The sequence below is a fragment of the Mytilus galloprovincialis genome, chromosome 12 (assembly GCF_965363235.1).
Source record: "Mytilus galloprovincialis chromosome 12, xbMytGall1.hap1.1, whole genome shotgun sequence".
NCBI classification, from domain to species: Eukaryota; Metazoa; Mollusca; class Bivalvia; order Mytilida; family Mytilidae; genus Mytilus; species Mytilus galloprovincialis.
Window position 1 is genome coordinate 79369500 of NC_134849.1, and position 14380 is coordinate 79383879.

The following is a 14380-nucleotide window of genomic DNA, read 5'->3' on the forward strand; positions in this document are numbered from 1 at the left end:
CCCTCTATGTACTTTAGATGGTGACATGTGTTGTGAAACCTATTGAGCTGTTTGTATAAGTGCCCCTCTATGTACTTTAAATGGTGACTTGTGTTGTGAAACCTGTTGATCTGTTTGTTTAAGTGTCCCTCTGTGTACTTTACATTGTGACTTGTGTTGTGAAATCTGTTCATCTGCTTGTTTAAGTGTCCCTCTATGTACTTTAAATTGTGACTTGTGTCGTGAAACCTGTTGATCTGTTTGTTTAGGTGTCCCTCTATTGACTTTAAATGGTGACTTGTGCTGTGAAACCTGTTGATCTGTTTGTTTAAGTGTCCCTCTATGTACTTTAAATTGTGACCTGTTTTGTGAAACTTGTTCATCTGTTTGTTTAAGTGTCCCTCTATGTACTTTAAATTGTGACTAGTCTTGTGAAACCTATTGATCTGTTTGTTTAAGTGTCCATCTGTGTATTTTAAATGGTGACTTGTGCAGTGAAACCTGTTCATCTGTTTGTATTAGTGTCCCTCTATGTACTTCAAATGGTGACTTGTGTTGTGAAACCTGTTGATCTGTTTGTTTAAGTGTCCCTCTCTGTGTACTTTAAATGGTGACTTGTGTTGTGAAACCTGTTGATCTGTTTGTTTACGTGTCCCTCTTTTGACTTTAAATGGTGACTTGTGCTGTGAAACCTGTTGATCTGTTTGTTTAAGTGTCCCTCTATTGACTTTAAATGGTGACTTGTGTTGTGAAACCTGTTAATCTGTTTGTTTAAGTGTCCCTCTATGTACTTTAAATGGTGACATGTGTATTAAAACCTGTTAATCTGTTTGTTTACATGTCCCTCTATTGACTTTAAATGGTGACTTGTGCTGTGAAACTTGTTCATCTGTTTGTTTAAGTGTCCCTTTGTGTACTTTAAATGTAACTTGTGCTGAAACCTGTTAATCTGTTTGTTAACGTGTCCCTCTCTGTACTTTAAATGGTGACTTGTGTTGTGAAACCTGTTCATCTGTTTGTTTACATGTCCTCTATTGACTTTAAATGGTGACTTGTGCTGTGAAACCTGTTCATCTGTTTGTTTAAGTGTCCCTCTGTGTACTTTAAATGGTTACTTGCGCTGTGAAACCTGTTAATCTGTTTGTTTACGTGTCCCTCTATGTACTTTAAATGGTGACATGTGTTGTGAAACCTGTTCATCTGTTTGTTTATGTGTCCCTCTATTGACTTTGAAAGGTGACTTGTGCTGTGAAACCTGTTCATCTGTTTGTTTAAGTCTCCCTCTGTGTACTTTAAATGGTGACTTGTGCTGTGAAACCTGTTGATCTGTTTGTTTAAGTGTCCCTCTATGTACTTTAAAAGGTGACATGTGTCGTGAAACCTGTTGATCTGTTTGTTTACGTGTCCCTCTATTGACTTTAAATGGTGATTTGTGCTGTGAAACCTGTTCATCTGTTTGTTTAAGTGTCCCTCTGTGTACTTTAAATGGTGACTTGTGCTGTGAAACCTGTTCATCTGTTTGTTTTTGTGTCCCTCTGTACTTTAAATGGTGACTTGTGCTGTGAAACCTGTTGATCTGTTTGTTAACGTTTCCCTATATGTACTTCAAATGGTGACTTGTGTTGTAAAATATGTTGATTTTCGAAGTAGGAAATTTTGTTTACATTTTGTACTTGTTTATTCTTATTTTACTTATAAGGGACTTAGTTTGCCTTCCGGTTGACATTACATTGTCTGCAGTTAAAGTTTTTTAAACAATTTTTACATTCATAAACTATCCTAGATTTTTACCAAACTTGGACAGAAGCTTCTTACAATCAAAATATAGTATTGAGAGGAATATTTTTATTAATGTTTTTCCACATTTTTGTCGAGTTTGCGATTAACAGCAAAAGTAGCTGAGAAACTGGGTTCCACGGAACCCTTACATATTTTTTCAAGCACTTTTCCTCATGTTTAGCTGTTTGAGTAATGCACATCATATAATAATCTGAATTTATGTTTTAATGATGTTTTTGAAGGTAAAAATCATGATTGCATTGTGTATTTCAGGGTTAAGTGATGACGCTTTAAGCAAGACACCAAGTGATATTGAACTGTTGCGTTTTTCAAACCACTGCGAATCAAATAAAATGCATGAATTAGTTACACATCTTGGAATGCTTGGGATATGGAAAGATGTCGAATACAATCATCCTAAAGATATACAGGTTGCCAAATTTTTGCTGTTATCAAAGTGGAAAGAGATAAAAGCTAAATCCAATTTCAAAACTTTGTCAGGAGCTCTGATCAACATGGGTATATCGACCCATGTTTTGTGTCAAGTAAGTTTGTACATAGTTTTTTAAATACTCTTTCATTTTGTCTTTGAATGAAACACTGTTAGTTTTATTATTCTTTGAAGACAAATGTATTGAAATTTTCCAATAAATTTATAAGACACCAACATGACCAAGGTTTTAATCAAAGTAAATAAAAGGAAAAGAAAAAAAATGTAAAGTCAAACAGCAATTCTTGACAACTGTATCAAGTATAATCACAGATTGTACAAGCAACCAAAAGGAACCAATCAATACACTTAGGTCCACTGAAACTGTGAGACGGTTCTGCTTTTCTGTTGACAATTGTCGTCTTGCTCCTGAAGTATGTAACAATATGTCAGCCATTGAATGCACAATTTGGGAGTTATAGAATTCCTAGAAATCTAGCATGATATTGAAATTGATGAATAGGAATAAGACAACGGTGGAATTGCTGCTAAAAACCAATCTGACTAATATAGAGAAAGTTGTATTCTAGCATTCATGATTTCAGCACTTGCCTTACAAACATGCTAACAAAGTGTCCGTTTCATAATAACTCTGACGTATGTCAAAATACATTTCCATTTGTGTCCCTGCATTTACGCATGAACTGTTCAACCAAAGCTTCCCAAATTTTAATATGTTGTTACTGATGACAAAATGGAGGTCAAGTTCAATAATGACGATTTTGACTTTTACCGTTCAGGAGTTATGGTTCTTGAAAGATTGAAAAATGGCATTTCCATTCGTGTCCGTGCATTTACGCATGAACTGTTCAACCAAACCTTCCCAAATTTTAATATGTTGTTACTGATGACAAAATGTAGGTCAAGTTTAATAATGACCATTTTAACTTTTACCGTTCAGGAGTTATGGTTCTTGAAAGATTGAAAAATGGCTTTTGCAGTCGTGTCCGTGCATTTACACATGAACTGTTCAACGAAAGCTTTTCAAATTTTAATATGTTGTTACTGATGACAAAATGGAGGTCAAGTTCAATAATGACGATTTTGACTTTTACCGTTCAGGAGTTATGGTTCTTGAAAGATTGAAAAATGGCTTTTCCAGTCGTATCCGTGCATTTACTCATGAACCATTCAACCTAAGCTTTTCAAATTTTAATATGTTGATACTGATGACAAAATGGAGGTTAAGTTTGATATTGACGATTTTCACTTTCACTGTTCATTGTGATATTGGCAGGATACAAATAAATGTTAATAAATCCAGTTTGCTGTCGTTGTGACAGCCTCTTGTTATGTTTGTTTCAGTAATTATATAACATCAAATATTGTTGTCAATAGGATTTTAATCTTTTTTTTGTAAATACATAAAAGCAAATATTTAATTTTTGTTTGCAGGTAAGAAGAATCATCAAAGCAGAAACAGGTAAGTAGAAATACAGTCACTTAATAAAATTAAAAATGAAAATTGGGAATTGTATCAAAGAGACAACAACCCGACCATAGAGCAGAAAACCGCTGAAGGTCACCGATGGGTTTCAGCTGGCCCCTTAACAACAATGTATACTAGTTCAGTAATAATGGACGTCATACTAAACTCGGAAACATATAAAAGAAACTAAAGTTAAAAATCATACATGACTAACAAAGACCAGAGTGTCCTGGCTAAGGACAAGAGGTCAAATATGTTTTTGAGATCTCAACCATACCCCTATACATCTAGACCATGAAGTAAAAAATCCAAACACAACACATTACGCACAGTAAACTCAGTTTAAAAAAGTCTGAGTCCGATTTAAGAAAAGGTAACAAAAGAGACTAATCAAAATGACAATGACACATTGATTAACAAAGGACTTCTCTGTCATTTTCTGACAACCCAGCTCCAGACCCCAATTAAACTGATTACAAAAATAAACATGGTCTCTTTCTATTTACTGGGCTATAGGCTTAATTATCAGAATGAAAACATTAATAAAAAGGTACTGCTTATTTCATATCATTTAAATCTTCACAGATCAATGAACTTTGCAGTATTCTAAAAAGAAATAATTATAAAATAATGTTTCAGATATTCCAGCAGATTACTTGGATTTCATTCCAACGGATGAAATTCTAGATAAATTAGCTCCATTAATTGGTCAAGTGTTTTTCCAACTTGGCACTGAAATTGGACTATCAATTCCTGCCCTAGAAAATATACAGAGCAACAATCCTTCTGACTTAGCAGAACAGAATAGAGTCGTATTATTTAAGTGGAGAGAAGACCAACTAATCAAACCTACAATACGGGTCCTTATTCAGGCTTTAGTTAACATTGGGAGAGGTGCACGTTGTTTAGAAGAAGTTTTAAAGAATATTGATCTGAACACCCTTATAGTTTCACAACAATCGAGAGGTAAAGGGGCAATTCCAAAGAAACCAAAAATAAAACCAGAACAGGAATCACAGAGTCAGCGAAAGGTGCCAAAGACATGTTCAATAGCTTGAATAGAAAATGGTAAACACAAATGTGCATTTAAAAAGGGAAAATATACTATAGGCAAAAGAAGTGAAAAAAATTGTGCATAATTTAGCCTCATTGTTTGAAAGATAAGCTATGCTGTTAACCGTTATTTTTGTATTTCATTTCTTCGATGAGCATTCAACAGATCAATCCCCTGTATATATACCCTGCTTTGAAAAAGTTAGTGTTTATTGTTTGACCTCTGTCTGTCCATCAATCAGTCCACCCAACAGTCAATCTGTCAGTCCATCAGTCCGATCGTCCCATGAATATTTTTTGTCACATCTTTCTCAGGAGCTACATTTAACACAACAATTTCTGAAATTTTGTAGCAGGGTTTATAAAAGTCAGCGTTACCATGTGTTGCGTTATCAGATTCATAATTGAACAATTTCCCGTTAGCCAAACACTTACATCATTGATCATCATTTTACACATAACATAAAAATTGAACATTTTCTTCACATTTTTCTCAGGAATTACATTACAAGGATTTTAGGGTTTATATAAGTCAACTATACCTTGTGCTGTGTTTTCAGATAAAACAACTTCCTGTTAACCTTAAAGTATTCGTTCATGAATATCATCAGTGAGCAGTAGGTCGCAGTTACACTTGTTCATTGTAAGGTTTAACACAAATAATTATAAGTGTATGTAAACCTCTTTGGTGAATTGTTTTCCTTTTTAACACACGGTTGACTGTTGTACCCCTATTGGTGACATTTCTATCTATTATGTTTGTTTTTGTTTACACATTGTTGACAAGATAATTGAATTTAATATAACTCTCATACAAGTGGCAGCTAAAGCTAGCTTTAAAAAGTTATCAAAGGTACAAGGATTATAATTATATTAGTACGCCAGACGCACGTTTCGTCTACATAATACTCATCAGTGACACTCATATCAAAATATTATAAAGCCAAACATGTACAAAGTTGAAGAGCATTGAGGATCAAAAATTCCAAAAAGTATAAAACCAGGTTTAAACCACTTTTTTCTACATCAGACAGGAATATGACATTTGTTTGATGTGTTTGAGCTTTTGATTTTGCTATTTGATTAGGAACTTTCTGATTTGATTTTTTTTCAGAGTTCATTTTTTTGTGATTTCACTTTTTAGCTCACCTGGTCCAAATGGTCAAGTGAGCTTTTCTCATCATTTGGCGTCCGTCGTTAACTTTTACAAAAGTTTTCTCCTCTGAAACTACTGGGGCAAATTAAACAAAGCTTAGCCACAATCTTCATTAGGGTATCTAGTTTTAAAAATATGTCCAACGACCCGGCCAACCAACCAAGATAGCCACCATGGCTGAAAGTAGAACATTGGATTAAAATAAAGTTTGTAGGTTATATCTCTGAAACTTAAGCATTTAGAGTAAATCTGATGAGGTAAAGATGGTCAAGATCTTTCCGTTCTGAAATTTTAAGATGAATCAGACAATCCGTTGTTGGGTTTCTGCTCCTGATTGGTATTTTTAAGGAAATTGGGCAGTTTTTGCTATTATCTTCAATACAATTATACATAGAGCTAAACTGTAAACAGCAATAATGTTCAGCAAAGTAAGATCTACAAAAGGTCAACACGATGAATATTGTCAAGTAACCCTTTGGACAGTTGTTGCCCTTTATAGTAAATTTTAACAATTTTGCGTTATTTTTTTTTAATCTATTACAAAAATCTTCTCACTTGGTCATGTTGAAACTACTTAGTCAAAATTAACTAAATTTGGCCACAATCATCATTGGGGTATATAGTTTAAAAAAATGTGTAAGATGGCCGCCAAGGTTAAAAAGAGATTATAGGGGAAAATATAGATTTTGGCTTGTATCTCTGAAACCAAAGCATTTAGAGCAAGTCATGCATGGGGTAACATTGATCATTATGTCAACATCTATGAACCTGAAATGATCAGTCAACCAACTGAATTGGTAATTATAAGAAAATTTTGCAGTTTTTGGTTATTATCTTAGATATTATTATAGATAGAGTCATAAACTTTAAACAGCAATGATATACAGCAAAGTAAGATCTATAAGTAAGTCAACATGAACCAAATTACCACATGACCCCTGGAGGAGTTTTTGCCCTTTAAAGTAAATTTTTTACGATTTTTTTATTTTATAAATTCATGTAAAATTTGGTAATTTTCACACAAAATATGTTCCTCTGAAACTACTTGGCTCAGTCCATTATAGATAGAAATAATTGTGAACAATCAGAATATTCAGTAAAGTAAGATTTACAAACACGTCGCCATCACCAAAACACAAATTTGTCATGAATTTTATTCTTGTCTGTAATGTGTGTCCTTTGTTTTATATGCATAGACCAAGGTGAGCGAGACATACTCTTTATACCCTCTAGTTTGTTGTTGGTCGAGATAGCTAGTATAACCAATCTTTGATACGATGGCTTTACGTCTATTGCCGATGATCATGTGATTTTGAACTATGACTTAATAATAGTCAGCTCCTATCAAGAGTGAATTTTAAAGCTATATAAGCGCAAATCCGGCTATGGTTTTGGCGGCGGATCCTTAAAGTTAGACTGTGAGATAATTGAATTTCTTTATTGGTGTTAGGCTACAATTAAAATGTAAGGTATATTCGTATGAGTCCCAAAATGTGCTCCACTGTAAAACATCCCCGTCAAAACGTGGCAAATTTAATTTAGGTAATCTATGGTTATTACTAAATATACTTGGTGGTTGTTTGTAGGAATATTCTTCGTGACTATTGTAAGTTTGTAAATTCGGGTTATGAAAGTTGCGTGATTGATTTCTGGTATTATTTGCCTCTAACAGAATTCTTTCAGTAGTTGTTAGCGTGTAAACGGCTGTTTGTTTGTATTACTAGTGTTTGATCTAGGTTTATAGCATTAGGCGTCAGCGTTCATTGTTGACTGTACTGGTCAATCAGAAATTATGTTGGTTTTGATTGCTTGCGTAAGTTTTCGTATTGTCTAAGTTAACTGTCTAAATTAAACATATATTCATTTAAGTCTGTAATTTCTTGTTCAATGAGATCCACGTGTATGAATTCTGTAAACATCTCGCTCAAATCATGCACAATCTTGAAAGGTCAAGTGAGCTTTTTTCATCACTTGGCGTCCGTCGTGGTCGTCGTATGTTTACTCTTACAAAAATCTTCTTCTCTGAAACTAATGGCCAAATTTATCTTAATTTAACTTTGCAACAATCATCTCTATTGTAAGTAGTTTTACAATTGATTTCAATGACCCCGCTTGCCAACTAACATGGCCGACATGAATAAAAATAAAACTAAGGGGTAAAATGCAGTTTTTGGCTTATATCTCTCAAACTAAAGCATTTAGAGCAAATCTGACATGAGATAAAATGTACATCAGGTTAAGAACTATCCACCTTTACATATTTGGGTTGCTGCCCCTGAATTGGTATCTTTAGGGACATTTTGCAGTTATTGGTTATTATCTTGAATATTATAATAAATAAAGATAAACTGTAAACAGTAATAATGTTCGGCAAAGTAAGTTCTACAAATAAGTCGGTATGATCAAAACTGTTAGTTGACCACCTTTGGAATTATTGCCCTTTATAGTCAACTTTTAATAATTTTTCGTAAATTTTTGTAATCTTTTACATAAATTTTCTCCTCTGAATCTACTGATACAAATTTAACCATACTTGGCCATAATCATAATTAGGGAATCTAGTTTCAAAAATGTGTCAGATGACCCCACCTTACAACCATAATGGCTGACATGGTAATTGTTGGCTTGCTGACCCTGAGTTAGTAATTTTACAGAAATTTGCAGTTTTTTGTTATTATCTTAAATATCATTATAATATCTGATAATGTATGCTATTATTATGATTTAATCTTATTTTACATGATTTCCAAATCATTATTAAATGCAGGAGAGCGACACATGCTATTGATAACCTCTAATTCTGGTGTATGTGCTCTTTTGTGCTCCTTTGTGGTGTATTGTTCTCCTTTAAGGTGTTTACACTCTTTTGTAATTAATTGTGGTCCTTTGTTGTGTATGTGCTGCTTTGTGGTGTATTGTACTCCTTTCGGTGTATTGTTCCCATTTGCTGCGCAATGTACTCATTTGTTGTGCATTTTACTCCTATTTATGTAAGTACCCCTTTGTGGAGCATTGTACTCCCTGTTAGTGCATTCTGGTCCTTTGAGGTGAATTGTGGTCATTTTTTGTGTATGTGCTCAGCTCAATTGAGGTATTGTACTCCTTTGTGGTGGATGTGTCCTTTTTTACACAAAGTTCTATTTGCAAAAATGTTAGCATATTAGGATATTTTTTTTATTATGTTAATTTTACCATATATTATTTTCAAAGTACTATGTACATATAATTATATCGATAATATTAATTCCATGCATAAGATCATGATAATTATGTTTTTTATATTATTGTTAGCATATCATTATTTTTATAAATAATTTTACCATATTATTATGTTGATGTTTATTTATGATTTTTACATATATTTTTTTTCTCACCACTATGTATCTATCAATGCATGTTACACATCGCAGGATCCAATTGCTGATATATGCGCATTGGAAGAGGTTGGTTAGTATAAGTATTGGAGGGCAGTGATGTTATTTTCTAGGTGGTTCTACTTCACTATCGTTTTAGGAAAAAGGAGTTCTTTCAGATGTCTGTTTTGCAGTCCATCAAATGGAATGATCTGCTATTCATGCTATTATGGGTTTTTTGTCTTTTTGTGATGTTCTTGTATTTAAAATCAATAATGTTATTTGTCTTGACTTGGCTTTTGTTTCTGTTTTCTTGTAGATACATGTATTTCAATCGTTAACCGACATCAATAACTGAGCAACTTTAGAGAACATATTCAGCCTCTGGTGTTTCCTTGGTTCTTTTAAGAGGTGGTTTTAAAATCATATTTGTAACGCATCCTGTTTCTCTGGATTTATAGTCGTGCAGGATGAAACGTGCACTTCTTTTCTGTATGCTTTCTATCTTCTATTGGTAAATGGGTTCCAAGTGATAGGATGGTATTTTAGTACCGATCTAACCATGGCTTTTAAAGTAGGATAGTTTGTTGCACTCTCAAAGGTACTTGCATAAGTTTCTTAGAAGGAAACCAAGTGTACAGCGTGTCCTGCTTATAAATTTCATAATGTGCCTGGTCCACTTTCGGTCATCGGATAAATTAAGATGTAGGTACAGATTTGTTTGAACTTGCTTTAATATCATGTTGTCTTGTTGGTTACCATATAATTATGTTTATATATGAGTGTAACACTATACTTATTTTTATATATGAGTGTTACCACATACTTATGTTTATATATGATTGTTACAATATAATTTATGTGTATATACGATTTTCACCATCTTACTTTCTATGTACATATAATGATTCCTGATATCGTATTAGACATTTGCGGAAACTCTAGGATTACACTTTAGACTTACGATTACAGGTAACAAAAACAAGGGGTCATATCAAAATACAAAAACAAACCAACAATACATATACAAAATAGCAAATTGAATTTTCTATGAAAAAAAATCATATGTTGGAAGCTGTTTTCTGCATTTACCACTCAAAGCCGAATACTTGAAGACAAGGATTTTTAAGACCGAATGTGTAGATGGACATGTATGATATGATCAGCAAGTGAAATAGACTTAGGGGGAGTGTTTTGATCCCGCTAACATGTTAAACCCCGCCACATTATTTATGTATGTGTCTGTCCAAAGTTTACTTAAATAAGGCCGTTAGTTTTCTCATTTGAATTGTTTTACATTGTCTTATCGGGGCCTTTTATAGCTGACTATGCGGTATGGACTTTGTTCATTGATGAAGGCCGTACGGTGACCTGTAGTTGTTAATGTTTGTGTCATTTTGGTCTTTTGTGGATAGTTGTCTCATTGGCAATCATACCACATCTTCTTTTTTTATATTTCCCCGCGAAAATGGGTTCTTTCAATGCAATGGTTAGAATACGAAAACCAGCAAAAATATTGTTCAGATGATACTCTACTGCACGATTACAACTTTGTATTCGCAACTGTTGCGTTGTCGATTTAAATAGATTGTGATTTTGTTAACAATTTCTTCTCGACTGCTACTCTTTTCATTTGTTTTATTCCTAACTACCAATCAATTGAATAGATTTGAGTATAAACTTTGTGTTGAAATAAATAACGTCGCAGTGAGAGATCACGGACTGTTTTTGGGGTTGGAACACTCCTTTTCTTGCCGATCTATGCTTTTGATTAAAGACATTTGGTCGCACCCTTTTATCTTGGGTTGGAATCCTCTTCGAGAAATGGCTGGATCGACCCCTGCGTCGTCAGTGCACTCTATATTACAATTCCATAAAAATAGTACCAGTCTCGGAACAGGGTAAGGTTTATCTCATGTTTCGAGCATACTAGTTCCACCAATGTTCATGGAGGATAGTTATCGACACCGCGAAAAAAAAACCCCATACTTAATGATTCCAGGGATCTTGTTGTAATAATTGCATGTAAAAAAACAACAACTTGCATTGGAACTCGTTTGTCATTTTCTGTGTGTTGCTGTTGATAATATAGATAGAAAAGATTTAGCTTTTTGAATACAACTATTTTACATTTCAACGGAGTCTGGCGAACAGTATAAAATATACTTCCGACACAGAAAAGTTCGTCGATAACTGTTTTTTCTCTTGAATAGTTGTGTTTTTTTTTGTCCTATTCAGGAAGAATAAAAGATTTCAAAATTATACCGAACGGCAAGTGAACTTTTAATGAGGAATAAATAGCTCAAAAACACCCGTTGCTGTATTTCATCATTTCTTTAAAACAAAATAAGAGAGAAAGTATGTCTTAGCATAAGCAAGCTTACACAAAGTATTGCTGACTTTTTTTCAACAATTGTCACAATCTATCAACTGCGACGACAATTGCGATATTTTGTGTGTCTGTCATGTTAAATTTATTTCTAAAATAATGTAAGTTTATTCTATCATACTTCGTACAATGGTAGCATTTTCAACCTTGGATAACACCATATGCAATAATTAATGTTAACAGATTGCATGAAAATATATTTAAAAGAAAAGTATTTAACTACAGGAAAACTTCTCTATCGTTACATTGTTTTGGATCAAAGGTTTATTTCTACACTCTGAGAAAGCCCAAGATTTAAATGCTACCTGTAAGTGTAATTGTCATCCTAATCGTAGGTGTATGACAGTTTCCGCAAATGTCTATTAATATTCATTATTAACATGTAATAAACAGTACAATATAGTAAAAAAAATATATTAATAATTTTAATAAAATGATGAACCTATACCCCTTATTGAGCAGGATGTGTTTGTTCTTTTAGGGCACCTCAGTTCCGCTATAATCACATATGTTGTGTCATCGTATGTTAACAATTTTACCTATTTTACCTGAGATAGTACCACTATAAGCTAGTGGAGTCAGACCTGCACGTCTTTCAAGGGCACCTCAGTTCAACTTTGATCTCAATTAGCGTCCGTTGTGTTGTTTTGAAAAAAATGACTTATTTTACATTATCCACTAGTGTAGCAAGAACTGCTTTTCTTTCGAGGGCACCTTAGTTCAGCATATAGGGAAACATCTTGTATGTTGAATTTTCAGGTTAAACAACTTGTATCCTACCTGCTTTCTTAAGTTTTCGGCCAAATCATGTTAAAAAAATGATGCTTTCACCTATCCCGTTTCGTAAATAGTCAAATTTAGGCATGTTTCCTTAGAATTAAACTTGCTTATATACACATAAGGGAAGTGATTTATTCAAAAGGGGCAAAGTTACGTGTACAAATCACATGGATAAAGTATACATAACTATGATTTTGATGTAGTGAAACTTGTTGAATAGGAGTTGCTCGTCATTCTGGGGATTTACAGTACAGCTATAATTATAACTTTAGTCCATTAAGTCGTCGTCTGTTAACAATTTACATATCTTACACAAGATAGTGCCACTAATAAAGAAGGATCTGCTCGTCCTTCCAGTGCACCTCAGTTCATTTATGATGAACACATGGCGTCCATTGAGTTGTCGTCTGTTAACAATTTACGTATTTTACGTGAGTTTGTACCACTAGTGGAGCAGGAGATGACGAGATGCACTTCCTTTTATGGCAGCTCATGCAGTTTAGTTGTTCTCATCACTAGGCGTCTGTTGTGTCGTCGTCTAATAGCATTTTACTCATTTTACATAAGCTAGCGCCACTAGTGAAACCAGAGCTGCTCGCCCTTGTATTGCACCTTAATTTAGCAACAAGCATGATGTTCATATGGCGTCCATTGTGTCGTCGTCTTTTAACAAGTTTACTTATTTTAGATAAGATAGTGGAACTTTTGAAACAGGAGCTGCTAGTCCTTCCAGGGCACCTCAGTTCATATCTGACGGGCACTTGACGTCAATTGAGTCGTCGTCTGTTAACAATTTAATTATTTTACATGGGATAGTGCAACTAGTGGAACAGGAGCAGGAGCTGCTTGTCCTTAAAGGTCATCTCAGTTCATCTATTCTCATCACTTGCCGTCCGTTGTGTTTACTTATTTTGCATTATATACAACCACGAGCGAAGCAGGAGCTTGATGTCCTGCCAGGGAATCAGGGTTTACTTATTCTCATCACTTGGTGTCCGTTGTGTCATCGTTTGTTAATATTTTCTATGTATTTAACATAACATATGCCACTCGTGGGGTAGGAGATGCTAGTTCTTCCAGGGCACCTAAGTTCATCTATGACGAGCATTTTGCATCCATTGAGTCGTTGTCTGTTACCAATTTACTTATTTTACAGGAGATAGTGCCACTAGTAGATCATGAGACGCTCGTCATTCCAAGGTACCGCGATTCAGCTCATCACTTGTCGTCCATTGTGTTGTCGTCGTTTAATCATCTACTTATTTAACATAATAAAGTGCCACTAATGGAGCAGGCGCTACTTGTCCTTCCAAGGCACCTTAGTTTACCTATTCTCGTCACATGGCGTCTTTTTTGTCGTCGTCTATTAACCTTTTACTTAATTTACATGAGCTAGTACCACTGGTGGAGCAGGGGTTACTTGCCCTCTACATCTACATTTACATCATACGACGATCCATCAGCACATTGATGACTATACGTCGGCGCATCGCAAACAGACACTTAATAAAATATAATAACTAATTTTGTGCAATAATTCAAAAATAATTTTGTGCAAAAACAAAACAAAACTTAACGCATTTACATTATTTACAAACAGGTTAGATATCTAAATATACTGACTCTGGATCAGTATTTTAAACTGATCCAGGGAGTTAACACTGATGATGTTTTGTGGGAGTGAGTTCCACAGTACAACAGTGAATGGAAAAAAGCTGTACTTGAAATAGTCTGTTCTTGTGCTAAATGTCTGGTATTGTAATGGATTAGTGAATCTGGTGTTTTTGACTGGCTGTGGTACAAGGTAAAGGTTTGGGTCTACTGCAATGAGATGGTGAGAGATTTTGTAAAGCATAGTGACTCGATTGATGTTTCTGCGAGTTTCAAGTGACTTCCATTGAAGATGGTCAATCATGGAAGTAACACTACTGGTGTTGTGGTATATGTTTGTGACATAGCGTGCTGCCCTTCT

At 34.3% G+C, this 14380-nt stretch overlaps 2 protein-coding genes across 2 annotated transcripts in view; both read left to right on the forward strand.

The window, feature by feature from the left end:
* LOC143054952 (uncharacterized) overlaps positions 1-12087 on the forward strand; it is an 82988-nt gene extending 70901 nt beyond the window's left edge. Inside the window, exons 17-19 of the mRNA XM_076228047.1 lie at positions 2032-2303; positions 3644-3671; positions 4317-12087. Coding sequence (XP_076084162.1) covers positions 2032-2303; positions 3644-3671; positions 4317-4735 — 719 coding nt within the window. The 3' untranslated portion in view covers positions 4736-12087. The remainder of the gene's footprint in view (positions 1-2031; positions 2304-3643; positions 3672-4316) is intronic.
* LOC143054955 (uncharacterized) overlaps positions 1-14380 on the forward strand; it is a 244707-nt gene that overhangs the window by 93849 nt on the left and 136478 nt on the right. The gene's annotated exons all lie outside the window — the stretch shown is intronic.